Source organism: Triturus cristatus, chromosome 5_2, assembly GCF_964204655.1.
Source record: "Triturus cristatus chromosome 5_2, aTriCri1.1, whole genome shotgun sequence".
Taxonomy (NCBI): domain Eukaryota; kingdom Metazoa; phylum Chordata; class Amphibia; order Caudata; family Salamandridae; genus Triturus; species Triturus cristatus.
Genome location: NC_140588.1, coordinates 196,770,728 through 196,793,789, shown reverse-complemented (window position 1 = coordinate 196,793,789; position 23,062 = coordinate 196,770,728). Strand labels below are relative to the sequence as shown.

Sequence of the window (23,062 nt, the reverse complement as noted above, 5' to 3'; positions counted from 1 at the left end):
ACTTTTGTAAAGTGTTTTTAGGAGAATGGATGCATAGTTCAAGTAGTGAACCTTTTTTTAATGAAGAGAGTTATTTTCAAAGTAATAGTTTGCTGCATGCAGTTGACACCAGAGGTCGTGCTTATGAAGTGAAAAATGGTTGTATAATGGAGAAGGAGAAAATGGTTCCAAGAGATGAGGTACAAGTGATGGCGGATGAGGCTATGGGGAGACGTCCTAAAGCCCCAGTGTACACTTGGAATTGTAGTAGTATTTGCACTGTGCGTCAGGAATCTATTGATACATTTTGTGAGTTTCTAAGAGAATATAGTAAAAAAAGTGTAAAACAGAAGATTAAGGTGCTTCAAAGTCTAGATCCATGCAGAGTGAGAGAGAATACTGGTTTGCAGGGTCATTCTCTGGCTTGTCTATCTAGGTAAGTGTGTAAAAGTGTTTTTCATCATTTTAGGATGCTGGCTGTTCCTCATAGTGAAATGAGAAAGTTTGTGAGACCGTTGTATTTTGCTAAAAGTCCAGCAATAAAGTTAGATGAATTGAATAGGGCTCTGTTCCGTGGATCGGTATCAGATGTAGAGAAGGTTACTGATGAAATTCAGTTTTGTTACTTTGGTCCTGAACAAGACAGTGCAGAAAAGGACACAGTAAATGAGGAAGAAGTGGAAGAGAATGTAGAACCCTCTGTAAGTAAGACATTTAATGATCACATAACAAAATTTGCAATAATCTCTAATGAAAGACCAAATATTACTTGTATTTGTTGCCGCAGAACTCATTATAGAAAACAAACCAGGAATGTTGATCTCTACAGAAAAAGTGAAAATGAAGATAATTATAAGTGGAAGGATTTTGCCACATATATATTTCTTGAAAATTGTTTTGAATTGGGTGAAGATCAGCGTATTTGTAAATACTGTTACAACAAGTTAGAGGAAAATAGAATGCCGACCAGAGCTGTACATAATAATTTAGAATTGGATGTTATTCCTGCCGAACTTTCTGAATTAAATACTTATGAGTCTATACTTATTCAATGTGTTCATCCGTTCCAGACCATAGTACGTATGGAGCCCAAAACTGGTAAATTACCTCCTTCAGATTTACTGAGAGGTTTAAAAGGAAGAGTGGTGTATTTGCCCTTGGATTTGAAAAAAAATATGGAAACTATTGATGCAGATACTTTGGAAACTGAACCATTAGTTATTCTGGTTAATGGTGTACCTACAAAGAATAAGAAGATTTGGCAGGAGCTGGTAGATGTACGGAAAGTACAAAGAGCAAATTTGTATTTGAAAAGGAATAACAAATGGTATGAATCAATTTATATAGAAGAAGAAGAAGAAGATTTACAAGAAGACACAGAAACACCAACTGGACAAATTGAAAAAGTGGACAAGTCAAAGGAAGACGAAATTTATGAACATTTTAGCATACATCCTCTTCATTCAAAAGAAGTTATGGGAGACAATATTGATCTGTTTCAGATGAAGAAAGCAAAAGGAACTCCCGTGAGTGTATGGGAGGAGAGCTTGGAAGCTCGATGTTTTCCCCAGCTGTTTCCTACAGGAAAAGGAGGACGATACGATGAACGTCCAGAACAGATTCCAGCTTCTGAGTATCGAACTACAAGACTATATGCAGAAGATCCCAGATTTCGACAAAGTATTCCTTATTTGTTCCATCTTTTATTTGAAAGCGACTTGTCTGCATTATCATATGCAGTAAATCACATTTTAAAAAGTGGAGTACATTTACAAAATGTGTCTGCTAAGGATTTTATGGAGAAAGTGCAGCACCGAGATGATCATTTGGAAACACAACTGATCAATCTGATGGCTTGTCAGCGTGGGACAAATGAATATTGGTACCGACGCCATGGTGAATTAAAATGCATGTTACGAAATTTAGGAACACCAACATGGTTCCTTACTCTAAGCTGTGCTGAGTACGCTTGGGATGATTTACTGGATTTTCTACGAGAGGCAAATTCAAACATTAAAAACATCGAATACAAGACAGCAGGAGAACTGTGCTCATTGGATCCGGTTAATGTTTGCAGATATTTCAATCATAGATTTGAGGCTATGATGTCCTTCATCTGCAATAAAAAAAATCCACCTCTTGGAGAAGTAGAGGATTTCTTTTGGAGAAAAGAGTACCAGGCAAGAGGTGCTCCTCATATTCATATGCTGTTGTGGATCAAGGATGCCCCAAAGTTTGGAACAGATACTGATGAAGCAGTGTTATCTTTCATTGAAGAATATGCAACATGTGCTATACCAAAAAGCACAGAAGAGAAAAAGTTAAAGGAGCAAGTTTTACGTTTCCAAAGTCATCGGTGTGGAAAATACTGTCGACGGAAATACAAGAGCAAAGATAAATACTACACTAAATGTCGATTTGGATTTCCTAGACCTGTTCTTTCAAATGGAAGAGTAAACAGTTTTATGTCATCTGTGAGACATACTATTACAAGAAAATCACCTAAGAATACCTACAACCTTAAAAGAAAAGAAGAATCAAAAAATATAAATGACTACAACCCAGTCATTTTATCCATGTGGAATGCTAGCATGGATATACAGTATGTAGCTGACAATTCCATTGCTGTTGCTCGATATGTAACGTCTTACATTACTAAATCTGAAAAAACTGAATTGAAAGAAATGTGGGAAGAGATTTCTCACGAGAAGACTGTCAGTAAGAAGCTGTACAGTTTCAGTTTAAAGATGTTATCGCGGGGGGCGTGGCCAAGATGGCGGGGTGAGCGGACGCTTCCTCCCGCAGCTCCTCCGGCCCGGCCAAGCTTGAGCCCTTTTCTTACGCTTTTCTCCCCCTGCTGAGGCTCAGCGCGGGAGAGGAGAGTGGCGGAGCATCAGGGGTGCATATTGGTGCTGTTTTGGTTCGGATCGCCTCGGGGGAACCCCCCCAAAAGTTCGATCGAGTTCAAGAGACGACGGCGAGCCCGAGGGGCGGAGCGCATTGGAGTGCTGTCCGGACACCTCGGTTGGGCCTGGTGCTGAAAGTTGCGATTTGGAGGGGATCTGGCCCGCCGCTCGACGGAGATCGAAGGAGCCTTGCGGGAGAGGACCCGACGGGGCGGAGGGCTTGAGACGGGCGCCCCGGCACTCGGATTTGTGATGGCAACACCTCGCACTGCGGGGGCCCCTAACCCCTAGCCGAGGTACAGCGGACTCCCTGACGGGGTTGGACCATCTGGGCCCTGTGCGCGACGGACTGGGGCCGGTGGTGGAACTTATTTGACTGTGGGGTGCTTCAGGGGCCCCGGTGGTGTCGTCGGGCCTGGTCATTTTGGCCTGCTCCGCCCTGCCGCCATTTTGTCCCCGAAGGAGCAGTGGTGGCAGCCTTCGCCGGAGTCCTGGCTGCTGGATGCAAGTGACCCCCGCTGCTGCTGGGCTGACTCTCGGAGGGATGTGCTGATGAGACCCCCCCACTGCGGCCCCCTTGGTTGTCTCGCATGGGCTCCCGCGGCTGACGGTGACCGGGCTGGGCCGCCATTTTGTCACCTGTGACGCAGCGACTTCGCTCGTGGGGGATACCCACGTCGAGTGCTTGCCGGCGGCTGAGCACCCCTGGGGCGCCTGGATCCGTGCTCGACTGCGGAGCTAGCGATGTCTGGAAGAGGCGGCCCGAAGAAAGGGGACCGTACCCTGCCGGACATGCTTGGCAGGGCCCAGCAATTGCGGGACAGGACGCAGCCCTCACCGGGGTCCTCCCGGGCTCCGGCGGATGTGACTGGGGGGGAGCCACCCGTCACGAGGGCCTTTATGGAGGAACTGTTTAGCTCCCTCAGGGAGGACTTCCAGACACTGAAGCGGGAGGTGGCCAGTGAGGTCCGAGAAGTGCGCAGGGAGGTGGAGGGCCTTGGCGAACATGTTGAAGCGGTGGAGACGGAGGGCCAACATCGAGCGGAGGAGATAGTCCACCTACAGCAGGACGTTCTCCGCCTCCGGGAGCAGTGTGTGGAGCTCCAGGCCCACTCTGAGGACCTTGAGAACAGATCTCGGAGGAACAACATCCGAGTGCGTGGTGTGCCGACTGCGGATGAGGGGTCCGATCTGAGGGGCTACCTGCAGGCCCTGTTCCGAGAGATCCTGGGGGAAGCTGCGGACTTTCCCATCAGCATTGATAGGGCGCATAGGGTCGGCCGGCAGCGCCAGTCATCGGCACCTCCACCGGACATTCTGGCCTTCCTGCCCGACTTTCCACTGAAGGAGCGCATCATGGCTGAGGCCCGCAGGAAACAGCCCCTGACTTTCCGGGATCGGCCGGTGGCGCTTTACCAGGACCTCTCCGCCATCACGCTGCAGAAACGCAGGTCCTTTAGGATTGCCACTGACTTTTTGCGCGAACACGAGACGCAGTACTCTTGGGGTCACCCCTTCCGCATGATTTTTCGGTGGAATGGGGTGTTACACCAGCTACGCTCCTTGCAAGACATTTGTGGTGTCCTGGGGCTCACGGCGGCGGAGGAAGAAGGAGCTACGCCGTCGTGGAGGTCCTCGGAGAGACGGAACCGGCGGAGGTCAACGAGGCGGCGCTCAGCGGCCAGCGTGGGGCGTCCGGACTCCCCTACCATCAGGGCGGACATGGCCGACGCTCTGAGGGCGGCGGCCGGGGACTCGACCGGCTCCTCTGGCGTGGCCTTGACGGCCTAACACACACTCCGGGGGGAGATGTCTTTAGCTTCTTTACATGCTTGGTACGGGGCGGGGGGGTGGGGGGGGAGCGGATGGAGGTGAGTGGCTGGACGTCCACTTCGTTCTTTTCTACGGACTTGCCCGTCTTGGGGCTTGACTGAGACAATGGGGTGTTTGAGTTTGTGGGTGGCTAGTTGCCAGGGTTGTGTTTGGGGTGGGGGAGGGGGTTGTTTTGGGGTTGGGAAGGTCCCGTCCGATGTTGTCTATGCCCGCTTTGTTTTGGCTTGTCCTGCGCGACGGCCCCGCGCGCCCCACCCGCTGATTCCCTGCCCATTGCATGGCGCTCCCGATCCCCGCGAGGAATGCCGGGCCTAAAGGTAGTGACCCTTAATGTTCAGGATCTGAATAACCCGGTGAAGCGCAGAGCGATCCTATCGTTGCTGGAGGGGACGCAGGCGGACATTTGCCTTTTGCAGGAGACACACTTATTGCCCCGAGACTGCCATAGGATGCGTTCTGCCAGGTTCCCTACCCAGTTCTTTTCCTCGGCAGCGAACAAGACGGCGGGGGTAGCCATTCTCCTAGCGAGCTCCTTTCGGGGGGAGGTTTTGCAGAAGTGTGCTGAACAGAAGGGGAGGCTCCTTGCGTATCGCATGCGCCTGGGAGGCATAGCATTTACGGTCGGCTCCGTTTATAGCCCAAACGATCACCAAGAGCGCTTCCTAGACTCCGCGCTGGTGGATGTCACTGCTTCCCCCGACCGCCACATTATCTTGGGGGGGGATCTTAACATTGTCTTCGATTCTGTGATGGACAGATCGGCGCAGCGCTTCCCGCAGACGGGGGAACTGTCCCGGGCTGGGAGGGCCCGGATTGCGGAAATGGACTTGCACGACCTCTGGCGCTCCATGCACCCCACGGATAGGGACTACTCTTATTTCTCGCACGCACACCGAACCTACTCACGGCTGGACTACCTCCTGGTGAGTGGACCGATGCGTGCCGCTGCCACGGCGGCGGACATCGGGGTCCTGACCCTGTCTGACCACTCCCCAGTCACCGGCGTTTTCCAGTGGCCGGCGGCCTCCCCCTCTCGGGGGGTGTGGCGCCTCCGGGATACCCTTCTACACAAGAAGTCGGTGGTGCAACGCATCGGGGAGGTCATACGGGACTATCTCACCCACAATAGCAACACTGACACCTCGCAGGCGACACAGTGGGCGGCATTGAAGGCAGTCCTCCGGGGGGAATTTATCTCTATTTCTGCAGCTGAAAATAAGGAGCGGCAACTGAAGAGGGATGAGCTGACAGCTCAGGTCCGGGAGCTTGAGCAGGTCCACCGCCGCACGGGGGCGCCGAGGGTGTGGAGGCAGTTGAAGGCAGCGAGGAAGCTCCTGTCGGCTCTGGATCTTGACAGGGCGGAGTATGCCGCCCTACGCTTGAAACATGCCTACTACGCTGGGGGGGACAGATGTGGCAAGCTCCTAGCACACCGGCTCCGGTTCGCGCAACAGCGTAGCGTTGTGAAAGAATTGGTGGGCACGGACGGGGGGGGGTTGTCTCCGGGGACGCGGAGGTAGCGGAATCTTTCTGCGGCTTCTACGAGGCGCTGTATGCTGAGGAGCCCTCCTCGCCACGGGATGCCGACGGCTATTTAGAGTCGGTGACCCTCCCGGTACTGGATCCGTCTCAGGCGGACCACCTGGAGCGGGACATCCATGTTGAGGAAGTGATTTCCGCTATCGCGCGGCTGAAACATGGCAAGGCCCCGGGCCCGGACGGGTACACGTCGCTATTTTACAAGACTTTTTGCACGGTTGTGGCCCCTGTCCTTACTCGGCTATTTAACTCTTTCTCCGAATCGGGAGCCATCCCTCCGGATCTCCTGAGGGCGACGGTCGCGGTAATCCCGAAACCTGGGAAGGACCGGGCCCTCTGCGGCTCGTACCGACCCATCTCGCTTTTAAATGTCGACCTAAAGTTGTACACGGGGATTCTCGCGTCCAGGCTGAGTCCACACCTCCCCGGTCTGGTGGAGGCGGACCAGGCTGGCTTTGTGCCCGGCAGACAGACGGTTGACAACACCAAGCGGGTGACGCATGTTCTGGAGAAGGCCTCAAGGATCTCGGGGGAGCGGATGTTGCTGTCCGTCGATGCGGAGAAGGCCTTCGACAGAGTCCACTGGCCGTATCTTGAGCTGGTCCTCAAGAAATTGGGAATCGGCGATAAGTTCCGCACCATGGTATTTAACTGCTATAAGCATCCTTCAGCGTCGGTGCGGGTCAATGGGTGTAGCTCCGGGGGCTTTGCCATCGAGCGCGGCATGCGGCAGGGCTGCCCTCTTTCGCCGCTCTTGTTTGCCCTCTACATGGAGCCGTTTGCTCAGAGGATTCGTAATAATCCGGATGCTTTCGGGGTCCGGATGGGCCAGTACGTCCACACCGTCAGTCTCTACGCGGATGATGTCCTGTTGACCTTGGACGACCCTAGGAGGTCGCTGCCTGCTTGCCTCCGGGAGCTGGACGCCTTTGCGGGGGTGGCCGGCTTCTAAATGAATATGAGCAAGTCGATGGCGTTAGACGTGTCCCTGGCTGCGGATACCAGGAGGGATCTTCAGCGGCTCTTCCCCATGCAGTGGTCCTCGTCCACGGTGCCGTACCTGGGGATCCTACTGGCGCCTACATTACCGGAGATGGTTACGGCCAATTATGCCTCCCTCAGCAGGAAGATCAAGGATGAGCTTGGCCGCTGGAACAAAGGCCTGCTGTCCTGGCTGGGGCGAATCGCGGCGGTCAAGATGACGGTGTTGCCCCAGATACTATATCTTTTCCGGGCCCTCCCGCTCCAGCCCCCGGTGGGCTGGATACGACAAATGCAGGCTGACATCTCCCGCTTTGTCTGGCAGGGCCGCAGGCCACGCATGAAGAGGGTCCTCTCCACGCTTGCTCCGGAGGCGGGGGGTCTCGGTATTCCAGACCTCCGTAAGTACTTTCAGGCGGCACAGCTACGCTATCTGGTGGAGTGGAGCAGGTGGGAGTCCGACAAACATTGGCTCTTCCAAGACCAGGCAGTGGCGGGCCGCACCTTACAAGAGGTTCCATTCCTGCGCCGCGCGCATCGCCCCCCTAATCTTTACGCTTCCTTTGTTACGCGGGTCCCCCTGCGTGTGTGGGACGCGGTCTGTGAGGCCCGGGGCCTTACCACCTTCCCTTCGCCGCTCACGCCCATTGTGGGCAACCCGCACTTCTCCCCAGGGATGGAGCCGGGGGTTTTCTCCCACTGGGTGCAGGCGGGCTGCAGGGCACTCTTCCAGATCTATGGCCCGGAAGGAGTGGTTCCTTTTCAGCAACTCCGCCAGGAGTTCGGCCTGACGGAGCTGGACAGATTGCGCTACATGCAGGTTCGGCATTGGGCCCTCCAGCCCCAGGTGCGCGCCACCGCCGCCCGTCCAATTACACCGTATGAGAGGTGGTTGGCTACTAGGACCTCCGACGCTAAGCTAATTACCGATCTGTACAAATACCTACAACCCCCGCCGTTTCACTATTACAACCCGGGGAGGGAGCGCTGGCACAGGGAATTGGGCAGGACACTCAGCCACAAGGAATGGGACAAAATTGCGTATCGGGCGCGGCACTCTGCATATCACACGGGCCTTACGGAGACCTTTACTAAGGTGTCCACATACTGGTACTACACCCCGGAGAGACTGCATGAAATGCATAAGCACACTGACAGGGGTGCTGGCGGAGCTGCGGGCAGGAAGGTACCCTTTCACACATTCTTTGGGATTGCCCAGTGCTGACCGCCTACTGGAAGGAAGTTCTGGACGAGGTGGATAAGCACTTTGGGATAGAGCTGCCGCGACTCCCGGCGTATGTCCTGTTGGGCCTCCCCAATGACCTAATGTACCCACTGAAGTCCCGTAGGGGTAGGCAGATCGCAATTGCGCTGGGGTCTGCGGTTCAGAACATTCTAATCCACTGGCGCACAGCCACCGTCCCCTCCATCACCGGTTGGTTGCATAGGCTTTGGCATGTGCTGGGGATGGAGAAGCTGTCGCTTACGGTTGCGGGGGAGATAGACCAATTTGAAGAGCTGTGGCAACCCTTTCTAGCGCTGCTGTCCACTGAATTCCGGGAGCTCACCTGCCCGAGGTATCTTAGGCTTCTCAGGCTGACGCCGCCGGTGACCCCGGCGGACTAGTTTACATGTGAGGCGGGGACCTCCCAGGGAGGGGGAGGGGGGGTGCGGGGCTTCCTGGTGAGGATTACTCTGGTGCGGGACCATAGGACGGGGGGGGGGTGTGGGGGGGGGGGGTTTCGTTACTGGGAGGATGGGGGATGGGGGGGGGATGGTGTTCTGTTGAGTTGCTGATGGCTTTCATTGCTTAGATTTGGGGTGTCGGATGCGCGGGCGGGGTTCCATAGCTTGTATTTCTAGCCTTCATTTACTGTGTTTTTCCCCCTGACTTACTGCGCTACCTATTGCCAACCCTCTGGAGATGCACCCTTTTTCTTTGACTGTATTCCATGTATCCTGACCTCCTATCCCCCTCCCCCATGGTTTGTTTTTGTTTCAATAAAAACGTTTTAAACATAAAGATGTTATCGCATCGAGAAATTGGATCCTACGAATGTTCAGATAGGTTATCTTCTGCAAGTCTCTACTCGAAATCAAGAAGAATAATTTGGGCAAGTTTAGGCCTTGCAGCAATGAGAAATCGGGTACTGAAATCTGTTGGAGAAATTGAATATTTGGCCGAAAATGACCCAGAAAGTACAGATATTTTGAAATCAAACATGTTGGACACATATTATCCCAAGAGAAGTCATCATCTGGAGAACATGTGTCTCTATGAAGTGCTGCAGAACTACATTTATTCACGGAAAGCCGCAGAAGACATCAACAATGGAAAATATAAAGTCATTGGTGAGGAAGGATGTTTGGTGAAGCAAACAAAAGGAAGTTTGATAAATCACAGGAAGCTGAGTTGCGACACTACTGACAAAAAGGAATTTTACTACTTGGCTCTTTTACAGCTGTTTAAACCATGGCGTACAGAGGATGAACTACTGGGAGATTTTCAAAGCTATGAAGATTCATTTAATGCTTGCAAAGACAGCATACAATGCAGTACATTCACAACTTATGTGCAAATGTTAAATGAAGAAATTGAACAGGAAACTACAATTGCAGCTGAAGTAGCTAGAGACAGTTCTCAAGACAGCCAAAGTTCAGGAACACTCAGTCAAGATCCCCTAGGACAACCAATCGTTGAAAATGAAGCTGCAATAGCCATGAATGAAGTGGAAACGGCTATGAATCAAGCTCAAGAAGAATTTATAGACTTACCAAATTTGGAAAGACAACTGAATGAAGAGCAGCAACAAATTTATGAAGAGATCAGAAACAAAATTGATCACGGATTACTACATGAAAAAAAAGAGTGCTCATGCACATCATTTCATCCAATCAGGATGTATGTAAGCGGACAAGCTGGAACTGGAAAAAGTTTCTTAATAAAAGTCATCAGAAGCTACCTACAGCAAAAAACGGATTCTACTTTGTCTTGTGTGGTTACTGCTCCAACTGGGTTAGCAGCATATAACATAAAAGGAATCACCTTACATCGTTTGCTAATGTTACCAGTGGAGCATGAGAACAAAATACAATACCACAAGCTAACTGGAGAAGCATGCTTGGAAGTTTCAAGAGTATTGAAGAAGATGCAAGTTCTCATTATCGATGAGGTGAGCATGGTATCAAACTTAATGCTTGCCTTTGTGCATTTAAGAATGCAGCAAATTCTAAGGACAGACTATGACGTGTTATTTGGTGGAAAACATGTCATAGTTTTTGGGGATCTTCTACAGCTTACTCCAGTTAAAGGACAACCAGTGTTTAATACTGTGACACATGAAGACACAAAGAAGTCATTGGGAAGCATTGGTAATGCAAATATTTGGTCCTTCTTTGAGTACAAGGAACTTACTACTAATATGAGGCAAGCAAACGATGAAGAATATGGAAGTATTCTGAAAGATATCAGGATTGGACTACTGACTGAAGCTGGCACAAAAGCATTACAGAGTAGGTTGCTACATAATTTATTTCCAAAGGAAGAAATAGTTGCAGAGAAGATATACAAGAACATTGCAGAAAAGAAAAGTGTCATCTGCTTAATGCCAACTCTACGTGAATGCTCAATATTCAATGAGGAGCTTTTGAAATTGGAAAAGGAAGATATCAGGAAATTGGAAGCAGTGGACAAAATTCAGGATGGAAGAATTACTATCACATTAACAGGCAAACTGAAAAATAAATTGGATTCACTAGAGAAGAACATTTCCAAAACTGCTGGATTAGAAAAAAATCTATATGTTTGCATGAACTGTAGAGTATTTTTAAGGAGAAATTTGGATGTTGAAAAAGGTTTAGTTAATGGAGCTATGGGAAGAGTTGTGGGTTTTATTAATTATCAGAAAAAAGATGGAATAGAATGTTTAAAAATAAAATTTGATCAGATAGAAGAAGTTATAGACATTTGTCGTTGTACAGTTCGTTTCATGCTTGTGAAAGACTTATATGTACAAAGGAAACAGTTTCCGTTTTCTCTAGCATATGCTGTAACTATTCACAAGTCTCAAGGATTGACTGTAGATTGTGCATTTGTAAACATTGGTTCAACTGTGTTCAAAGAAGGTATGGCTTATGTAGCTTTGTCACGAGTGAAAACATTATCTGGTTTATTCATGATAGACTTTGATGATTCAAAAGTTAGTGCTGATGCAAATTGTGTAAAGGAGTATAATAGATTAAGAAGAACCTATGCTCCTCATTTAGGTCAGTATCCTGTGTTAGAGAAGCGTGTAGTTTCTCGTAAAAGGAGAATTGAGAATATCTGTAATGAGGATGTAGAGAGGAGGAAAAAAAAGAGGAGTGATGTAATTGCAAGCAAAAAGAAAAAGGAAAATGAAGAAGAGGTTGTAGGATGTCATTTTGAAAATAGCTCTGGTGTCAACTGCTACGCTAATGTAGTGCTGAATGTTGCATTTTATCTGGAAAGTTTGCAAGAGCAGATAATAGTAAATCAGAGAAAAAGATTCTGTTCTGAGTTGAGTCTCCTTTTTCAAAAGCTGAGTAATGATAAAACTCAAATAGAAAGTGCTACTGAAATTAGAAAACTTTTAGATGTATGTTCAGGACGAACACAGTTTTCTCAAAATGTACAGCAAGACGCACAGGAATTCTTGATGTATTTTCTTCAGGTACTGGAAGAAGAAGGGGTTCCCATTGAAAATATGTTTGGTGTCTCTTATAAATGGGAACATAGTTGTGAAAACTGTTACAATACATGTGGCTCTAATGTTGATTCTGAAAGGTTTATTTATTTAACATTGCCAGACAGTAAAACAGTCACTTTTGCTAAATTTATTAAAGATGCTAATCATAGCATGGAATGCGGTGAGTGTAAATCTGACATGTTTTCAAAGTTAATTTTAAAGGAATACGGACAGTATGTAATTTTAATGATGCAACGATGTAAAGCTGATGGTTCAAAATTGGATACTTTAATAAAGAAGTTTATAGGACAGCAATTATCAATTTCAGGAAAAACTTTTGTAACAGTTGCAATAATTTTCCATGAAGGACCTACTGTTACTTCTGGACATTACACAGTTTATCTTAAATGTGAAAAAGGCTGGACACTGTGTAATGATTCCCAATTGATTTTCAAGCAACGTTTGCCTTTTGATTTAGCAAATTCCTATCTAATCTTCCTGAAACCAAAATTTTAGAGAGACTTGGCAAGATCTGTACAAAACAATTTTACCATTTTATTGGATTACCATTGGAATTTTCAAAAAAAAAGATTTTTCAAATTACCATTTGGCCTAATGGAAAGGTAACCAATTGTAATGTGGACTTATTTAATTTTTAATGAATCTTTCGGAAACCAAAAATTTAGAGAAAATCGGTAACATCTGCACAATTTAAATTTTGGAATTTTATTGGATTACCATTGGAAATTTATTCAAAAAAGATTTTTAAAATTACTATTTGGCCATAAGGAAAGGTAACCAATTGTATTGTGGACTTATTTAATTATTAATTAATCTTTCGGAAACCAAAATGTTAGAGAGAATCGGTAAGATCTGTACAATTTAAATTTTGGAATTTTATTAGATTACCATTGGAAATTTAATCAAAAAAGAATTTTAAAATTACTATTTGGCCTAAAGGAAATGGAACCAGATGTATTGTGGAGTTATTTGAGATATAATATTTTTGTGATTATGCTTCTGAAACAAAATTGTCAGACGGTATTTTAAAGAAATATTTATTGTTATTAGATGATATTTTTATAGAATATTATGCATTTCTATAATGTTATGTTTAAGTAAAAAGAGATTCTGGGCTTTTTTAAAACAATCTTTGAGATTGTTATTTTTTTTTGCCCGCTGTTAAGTGATGAATGCAATTGCTTTCACAATTTATAGTGAAATGCAATATATTCTGAAAACAGCAAAAAAAAGGCAAAACATTTTTTGGGGAAAATATGTAAATACGTGTACTGTGTTATATAATGATTTATTAAATATTAATACTTTTTTCTTTTTTTTCAGATTGTGAAAGAAAATTTTCGAAAAAAACCAACCATTTTTTCAAGTAATTTCAATTACATTTTAATTAAAAATTAAATTGTTGGGTGGGTCAGGTAAGTCAGAAATTAGATGGTCCCTTTCTACCACTTTATCTCAAACAGATTTTTAGTATTTAGTTATTAATTCCTCAAGGATCTTGAGATGTGGTAATTGATTTTTAGTGTTTTTAAAAAAAAAAAAAAAAAAAAATTACGCTTACGGTAAAGCGTACGGTAAAAAAATTACGCTTACGGTAAAGCGTACGGTAAAAAAAAAAAAAAGTTTTAAAGAAAAAATAAAAAAAAGTTGAGAGGTAAGGTTGGCTCTTAAAAGAGCCGTTGTGTTCATGCAGGGACAGAGGAAAGGAAGAATGGGAACATTAGCTGGTAGGACAAATGTGCTGGTCTATTTTGTTGTTAATGAGGGGAACACTGGTCTCCCTATGAACAATTAGACCATGGCAAAATGAACACCGCATAGTAACCCTCGCAAACCGATGGTTCGTTTCCACAGGATCAGAAAAAGGTGAATCTGCCCCCACAGATGAAGGGCTCTGCTGAGCTTCCGAAGAAGGACTCGGCTGAGCTGCTGTGGATGTGCTTGGTTGACTTACTGAAGGGTTTCCTCCAGTATGTCGAGCATGTGTCCTAGGGTGTACATCGTGAAGGTGTCTCAACATAGTGTGATTCCCGAATGAATACTTCTTGTTGGGATTACCTCTCGAAAGTACACGCTGGCACAGCTTGCAAGTCACCAAAGCAGCATTGACTTTTTTCTCACCCTCAGGAAAACTAAAATACTCCCATATAAAAGAGCTCTTCTGTTTCCTCCTTCTCTGCCTGATGGTGGTGCTGCTAGCCTCACTCTCAGTAGAAGAGTGCTGGTCTGCCATCGTATCACAAAGACAAGTCAGCTCCTTCTCCTAAGGGATCACAAGCAGAAATGAGGGGAATGGGTGTGGTGTAGGAGAGTTCTAGAACTGAAAGTAAGTGTTTCATGATCACATGACCCACCGTGCGCGTACGTTACGCTTACGTTACGCTTACGGAGCGCTTACGGTAAAAGTACGCATGCGCGTAAAAAAGACACGCGCTCGCGCGCATGCACATAACAGTCACTCCCCAACACTTCCACGTAACGTGCGCGTGTAGCGTACACGCTTACGCGCCCCATACGCAGTACGCACGGCTACGCAAATTGCGTAACTATACGCAAAAAGAGTAGATAAATTACGAACATTACGTAAACCGTACGCTTACCGTACGCTTACCGTACGCGCACTTAAAAAAAAAAAAAAAAAAGAGAAAAAATGATTTTCTATGTTATACTAATATATCTTACCTGTTTGGTAAAAAAAAAAAAGAGAAAAATTAATATATTGCAGATTTTTTTTTTTAAAAAACATAGTGTTTTAAGAGAATATAAAGTTTAAAAAAAACACATTAAATATATGAATTTATAATAAAAAAATCATACAAAATCAATAAAAAAACCATGGGAATCACATATGTTATAGGTAAGAATTAGCATTTAAAAAACCATACAAATTCACTGAAAAAACCATGGGTTTCACACACGTTATAGTTAGAAATTAGCATTTAAAAAACCTTGCAAATTCACTGAAAAAACCATAGGTTTCACACACGTTATAGTTAGGATTTAGCATTTAAAAAACCTTGCAAATTCAGTGAAAAAACCATAGGTTTCACACACGTTATAGTTAGCGGACATTTCACTCATAAAAAACCATTGAAATTCCCCCGTTATAGTTAGTTAAGCTAACTATAACTCGCGCACCCGCAATCCACTGCTGATGACGTAACATATTACATCACTCATGACATGGTCAGTGACATCACTCATGACATCACTGATGACATCTCAAATGACATCACTGATGACATCATCCTTGTGACAGAGTGGTAGACCTCCTCTCACCCTAATATAACCTTTGATACACACATTCAAAAATAGAGACTAAAATTTTCAAAACAATGGACATACCAATACCAGTTACAACAACCTATTCATTAATTCTTAGATCCACATACACATCCACTCATTCACCAACAGTCCTGTACAGTCACTCATACATGTACTCACTCATCATATGTACTCATACACCTATACATCCTGTTACACATTGCCACTCATCCATAGAGTTACTCACACACATAGTCGCTTATGCTAATAAACAATCAAACACCCATTTACTTGCATATTCAGTTATACACACACCTCAACACGTACTTCTACAGAAACTTACACATACTTTCTCTTTTAAATAATCACTAATAAAAACACATACTTATTCATACAGGAACTATTTCAATCTCTCACTCACACATATACTCACTTATATACAACAATAGTCAAATATACTTCTTTAAAACATATTATGTAACTCATAAATACACTATTGAGACAGTCATTCACTCACTAACACACCCATACACACACTCATCAAACCATACAGTCATGCACACATGCTGTCTTCAAAACATACAACCAGACAGACAATCATTCATGCACCTATGCACTACGTTAAACCCCCCACCGAACCATGCAGACACTCAGACTGATACTCAAAAAACAACCTAAAATCCAATATAAACACCCATATAGCTACTCACCAACCCATGCAGACACTTATACACAAAGTGAGAGACTGATACAGAAAATTAAATATTTAAACATTACTCATTAAGCCATGTATTCACTAAGATACACTTAATCAGTCAGTTACACAATCAATTTTTCAAAAACAAATCATCCTTTTAGACACTTATATACCCATTTATTCTTCCATCGACCTTGAGATATACATATATAAAACATATTGAATTTTCAGAAAAACACACATTCACTGGATGATGTCATCAGTGATGTCATTTGAGATGTCATGAGTGATGTCACTGACCATGTCATGAGTGATGTAATATGTTACGTCATCAGCAGTGGATTGCGGGTGCGCGAGTTATAGTTAGCTTAACTAACTATAACGGGGGAATTTCAATGGTTTTTTATGAGTGAAATGTCCGCTAACTATAACGTGTGTGAAACCTATGGTTTTTTCACTGAATTTGCAAGGTTTTTTAAATGGTAAATCCTAACTATAACGTGTGTGAAACCTATGGTTTTTTCAGTGAATATATATATATATCCCAGGAACTCCGCTACTGCCTCCTCACGGACAACGGATACGGACCACAGTTTGGTGCAAATTTTGTTTATTTCAAACACACAATGCTGCCATGACGCGTTTCAGCCCGACCTTGGGCCTTGATCACATGACACGGTAAAGCGTCACCCCATTGGTTTATATAATACAAGTAACAAGCAAAGTGATTGGCACATGTGTTAAAACAAATGACACAAATAAAAGACTACAAGCTACAAGTTCACAAATTTTTTCTAAGCTGACAATACGAGTAAAATACAAGTAAATCAATACACCTAAAATCTTATGAAATTTGTTTAAAAGAATGTCATTTTCAAATAAGATTATTATAGGTTAAAAGATTTTTTGTATGTAGTTGAAACTGTTGCTTGTATAAATATCTCATTGAGCTTGATTGTACATATAATAAAAATACTAAAGTGCAAAGTGCCTACTACGAGGGAAAAAAACATTTTTTTAAACCTATTAAAACATTAAAAGTGTTTAATGTTATGAGGACCTATTTTTGTGTTTAATATATGTGTACCTCACCACAGTACCCTGGTTCACCCAAATTGTGCGAAGTGTTTTTCGCATGTTTATATAATTGAAATTCTCAGCTTAAATGCCTGAGTCAAGGGATAAAAAAAGAGATTTTTTTATATAAATATTATCACTGGAGCCCCAGTGATTTGTTACTCGCGCGCCTGCAATCCACTGCTCATGACGTCACATATTACATCACTCATGACATGGTCAGTGGCATCACTCATGACATCACTGATGACATCATCCTTGTGATAGAGTGGCGGTCGCGCGAGTTATAGTTATCTGAACTAACTATAACGGGGGAATTTCATTGGTTTTTTACGAGTGAAATATCCACCTAACTATAACCTGTGTGAAACCTATGGTTTTTTAAGTGAATTTGTACGGTTTTTTTAAATGCTAAGTTATGTATTTATTAATATATATATTTTTTTAAGGTTTTTCACAGTGCGCGCACCGTGCACGCACGGCACGCACCGTGCGCGCACCGTGCGCGCGTATAGATATTTATATGCTTTTAAATGCTATTTTCTCAGGAAATACTGAACAGATTGACACCAGACCTGCAAAAGGCACTTCCCTGACCTGAGGAGGACTACCTCTCTGCCAAATTTCAAGTAATTCTGTTCAGCCGTTCGGGCTGTACCTTCGACTAAAGGTCCTATGGAAAAATGCATGGGGAAAACGTGTTTTGGGACCCCCCTTTTTTCTCGGCCCCCGCTTGACAAATCACCCCAAGACTTTCAGGGTAGGAGCTGAGCGGAGCGCCCCATTAGTTTTGAAAATTTCGCAAAGATTCGTCAACCGGCGCCAAAGTTATTCAAAATAGAATTTTGAGATTTCCTATGGAAACACGGTCCTAACTATAACTATCTACTGGCGACCACCAGTAGATAATATATATATATAGTTTAGTAGTGTTGTGTGGATTCTTCAAAATTGTGCTAGCAGACTACCTGCACCAGTGCCAGTTTAATGATTTTCACAAAGACCCGTCTTAAAATGCAGAACCTTCAGACAAATTTATGTATTTATTTGTTCACAGTTGACATGAAACATGCAATACATTTTGGCTTGAAAAGTCTTTCTCAAGTCTGTAGTTACAATATAAATGAGCATCATTTTTAAAGTGAAAAAAGTTGAAAAAAATATCACATGATCATGAACAAAGAAAACAATTTTAAATGCCTGTGAATAATTTATCTACAGTTAGTCTTCATACCTAGTTGTAAAAACCCATTTATTTTCTATTTGTTAATTACAAAAAATAAATATAAGAGATTATATGCAAAAAGCCCAAATGGACCAATCAGTTCTTGCTGCCTACGTATTACTCCCAAGCGGAAATATCTTTACTTTATAAATCTTTATTTGGCTATAAAGCCATAAAAGCACATACAAACAATCACAGTATAAAATACATGAAGTCCCATTGAAAAAATACAGTGAAATGTTTCATATATAAAATAGCATCTTACTACAACACTAATGCCCATTTCAGAACTTTTCAAGGCTATCGAGGCTGGACCCGAAAGACAAGTGCGTGGGGACAAATTGTATTAAGTAATACGAGCAGTCCCCAAACAGGGTGCTAGTCCCTCATTGAGACCTGCTACATATCCTTTGCTGTGGGCAGTATGATCTAACTAAATGTCTGAGAATCAATTATCTCACATACTACAGACAAGACCCACTATACTGCATTCTTTTATATTTTCTGAGCCTCCACATGCATAGCAAAAAATGTGAAAGTGCAAACACAATGGGTTGCCTAATGTCACTACTCATAATCCTGATTGCTAATGTATAATTTCCCCATCCCAAATTGAGACACAATGGAAGGATCAATTTCCTTCTGTACCCGAGATAAACTGGGCAAAAAATTATTACATGCTCCATCATTTCTCTGAGCTTAGTACAGAAAGGACAATGTCCATCTATCTCAGTGGGAGCATGCTGCCAGTTGGCAGTGACAGAGTAAATAGGCAGGATTGCTAACCGAGATTTCATATAAAGTGTTTTGGCTTTTGGGGGTTCTAGCTCATCCAGAAATGTTTCCAAGATGTATTCATCTTTAAACTCAGGAAAAGATGCTGTAAGGGTACATACCCTGGATTGCCCTAAACTAGATTCATGTAAGTGCTGCCAATATGTACCCTTTGTTATTGCCTTGGATACCCAACTGACTTCCAGGGGGATAGTCCATAGATTCCCACAACTAGTATGGAACAAAGATTGTTTGATGAATCTGAACCAAGGGATCTTAGATGCTCCAGGCAGTCCCAACAATTCATCAAAACCCAATCTATAGTAAATCATTTCTGAGGTTGCTCAAATCTTCACCAATACAATATAGGCCTCAGTCCCGATTTGTTAACAATTGATCTCACACCAAGCTCCTATCTTAAAGGAAAAAGCAGAGTACTAGCAGGGAGATTAATTAAGAGATGCACAAAATTGATTTTTATACTTTCAACAGCGATCTTGGGGCCATGTGACCCCAGAGCTCGGCACCGTATAGGGCCACCCAAGTGCTTGAAGATTGTACATTTGGAGGACTGGGGATATTGGGTGGAAATGGAGCCCTGCTGTGACTTCACCCTGAGAGTTGTTCTAATTTTTACCTATGCCTTGTAATGTGGGGTTGCCAATTAAAATGCTCAGTGACCGTAACCCCTAGATAATCAAATATTTGGACTCTTTTCAATGGGGTCCCATTGTGTGTAGGGTAGGATCTGGTGGGTGCACAGTGATGCAAAACCATAAACTTGGTTTCTGCAAACAGAGGTTTCTGCAAACAGAGGGGCCTAGAGATCCTTGCAGAAGAACTCAAACTGACCCAGGAGCTTTCTTAAGTCCCATAGGTGTTTTGGAGATCAAGAGTGTATCACCCGTAAACAGAAGTGCCAGAACCCTGGCACCAGCTAGTCTTCAGGTATTGTTCTCGCATTTCTCAAGGTAAGATATCAAATCATTAATAAATAACATAAAAAGATTTGTGGTCGGCATGCACCCTTGCCATACTCCCCTGATGTCTGGAATGCTTTCTGTTAACTCATCCTGAGACCCATATCTAACCTGGGCAAAGTTGTGATTATTCAGTCTTATAATGACATCTAAAAGATACATTGGACTTCCAATACCAGCCAATACCATGCAAAAGGTCTCCCTGGGTACTAAATCCTGCACACAGGTCCACACATGTAATATGGGAACAGTCCAGGGAAGACGTGGCTTGGCAATTCGGGCTGGACTGTTCCCATGAGGCACAGGGTCAGACTGATTTGCATATGGCCATGTCTGAACTGGGGTGGCAGAGTGGGCTAAAGAACGGTGATGGATTAAACCCAGATCAGTTGACTGGGGGTGAGTGCTTGCAATGTTCAACACTCCGTCCATCATTTCCTTTGGTTTTTGCTTTGTTCGCCATAAGTTGGTAGGGTATGCTCAGACGTGAGTCCCTTGCTCACTTTGCCACTGGATTCAAGCAAGCCTGGCTGAAGACGGCTGAAATGCCAGAAACCGGTCCTAGGAAGCTTGTTTCCGGTCCACAGAAGACATGGCTTGGCAGTTCAGGCTGGACTGTTCCCATGAGGCACAGGGTCAGACGGATTTGCATATGGCCATGTCTGAACTGGGGTGGCAGAGTGGGCTAAAGAACGGTGATGGATTAAACCCAGATCAGTTGACTGGGGGTGAGTGCTTGCAATGTTCAACACTCCGTCCATCATTTCCTTTGGTTTTTGCTTTGTTTGCCATAAGGTGGCAGGGTATGCTCAGACGTGAGTCCCGTGCTCACTTTGCCACTGGATTCAAGCAAGCCTGGCTGAAGAAGGCTGAAATGCCAGAAACCGGTCCTAGGAAGCTTGTTTCCGGTCCAGGGAAGACATGGCTTGGCAGTTCAGGCTGGACTGTTCCCATGAGGCACAGGATCAGACTGATTTGCATATGGCCATGTCTGAACTGGGGTGGCAGAGTGGGCTAAAGAACGGTGATGGATTAAACCCAGATCAGTTGACTGGGGGTGAGTACTCGCAATGGTCAACACGCCGTCCATCATTTCCTTTGGTTTTTGCTTTGTTTGCCATAAGGTGGCAGGGTATGCTCAGACGTGAGTCCCTTGCTCACTTTGCCACTGGATTCAAGCAAGCCTGGGTGAAGACGGCTGAAATGCCAGAAACCGGTCCTAGGAAGCTTGTTTCCGGTCCAGGGAAGACATGGCTTGGCAGTTCAGGCTGGACTGTTCCCATGAGGCACAGGATCAGACTGATTTGCATATGGCCATGTCTGAACTGGGGTGGCAGAGTGGGCTAAAGAACGGTGATGGATTAAACCCAGATCAGTTGACTGGGGGTGAGTGCTTGCAATGTTCAACACTCCGTCCATCATTTCCTTTGGTTTTTGCTTTGTTCGCCATAAGTTGGCAGGGTATGCTCAGACGTGAGTCCCTTGCTCACTTTGCCACTGGATTCAAGCAAGCCTGGCTGAAGACAGCTGAAATGCCAGAAACCGGTCCTAGGAAGCTTGTTTCCGGTCAAGGGAAGACATGGCTTGGCAGTTCAGGCTGGACTGTTCCCATGAGGCACAGGGTCAGACTGATTTGCATATGGCCATGTCTGAACTGGGGTGGCAGAGTGGGCTAAAGAACGGTGATGGATTAAACCCAGATCAGTTGACTGGGGGTGAGTGCTTGCAATGTTCAACACTCCGTCCATCATTTCCTTTGGTTTTTGCTTTGTTCGCCATAAGTTGGCAGGGTATGCTCAGACGTGAGTCCCTTGCTCACTTTGCCACTGGATTCAAGCAAGCCTGGCTGAAGACGGCTGAAATGCCAGAAACCGGTCCTAGGAAGCTTGTTTCCGGTCCAGGGAAGACATGGCTTGGCAGTTCAGGCTGGACTGTTCCCATGAGGCACAGGATCAGACTGATTTGCATATGGCCATGTCTGAACTGGGGTGGCAGAGTGGGCTAAAGAACGGTGATGGATTAAACCCAGATCAGTTGACTGGGGGTGAGTACTCGCAATGGTCAACACGCCGTCCATCATTTCCTTTGGTTTTTGCTTTGTTTGCCATAAGGTGGCAGGGTATGCTCAGACGTGAGTCCCTTGCTCACTTTGCCACTGGATTCAAGCAAGCCTGGGTGAAGACGGCTGAAATGCCAGAAACCGGTCCTAGGAAGCTTGTTTCCGGTCCAGGGAAGACATGGCTTGGCAGTTCAGGCTGGACTGTTCCCATGAGGCACAGGATCAGACTGATTTGCATATGGCCATGTCTGAACTGGGGTGGCAGAGTGGGCTAAAGAACGGTGATGGATTAAACCCAGATCAGTTGACTGGGGGTGAGTGCTTGCAATGTTCAACACTCCGTCCATCATTTCTTTTGGTTTTTGCTTTGTTCGCCATAAGTTGGCAGGGTATGCTCAGACGTGAGTCCCTTGCTCACTTTGCCACTGGATTCAAGCAAGCCTGGCTGAAGACAGCTGAAATGCCAGAAACCAGTCCTAGGAAGCTTGTTTCCGGTCAAGGGAAGACATGGCTTGGCAGTTCAGGCTGGACTGTTCCCATGAGGCACAGGGTCAGACTGATTTGCATATGGCCATGTCTGAACTGGGGTGGCAGAGTGGGCTAAAGATCGGTGATGGATTAAACCCAGATCAGTTGACTGGGGGTGAGTGCTTGCAATGTTCAACACTCCGTCCATCATTTCCTTTGGTTTTTGCTTTTTTTTCGCCATAAGTTGGCAGGGTATGCTCAGACGTGAGTCCCTTGCTCACTTTGCCACTGGATTCAAGCAAGCCTGGCTGAAGACGGCTGAAATGCCAGAAACCGGTCCTAGGAAGCTTGTTTCCGGTCCAGGGAAGACATGGCTTGGCAGTTCAGGCTGGACTGTTCCCATGAGGCACAGGATCAGACTGATTTGCATATGGCCATGTCTGAACTGGGGTGGCAGAGTGGGCTAAAGAACGGTGATGGATTAAACCCAGATCAGTTGACTGGGGGTGAGTGCTTGCAATGTTCAACACTCCGTCCATCATTTCCTTTGGTT

General features: G+C 45.1%; 1 protein-coding gene across 1 annotated transcript in view; it reads left to right on the top strand.

Annotated features, from left to right (window-relative positions):
• Positions 1 to 608: 608 nt before the first annotated feature.
• The window catches only part of LOC146822785 (uncharacterized), a 126,542-nt gene continuing 104,088 nt past the window's right edge, over positions 609 to 23,062 (top strand). The window contains exons 1-2 of the mRNA XM_085606300.1: positions 609 to 2,728; positions 9,263 to 11,647. Coding sequence (XP_085462426.1) covers positions 9,263 to 11,647 — 2,385 coding nt within the window. The 5' untranslated portion in view covers positions 609 to 2,728. The remainder of the gene's footprint in view (positions 2,729 to 9,262; positions 11,648 to 23,062) is intronic.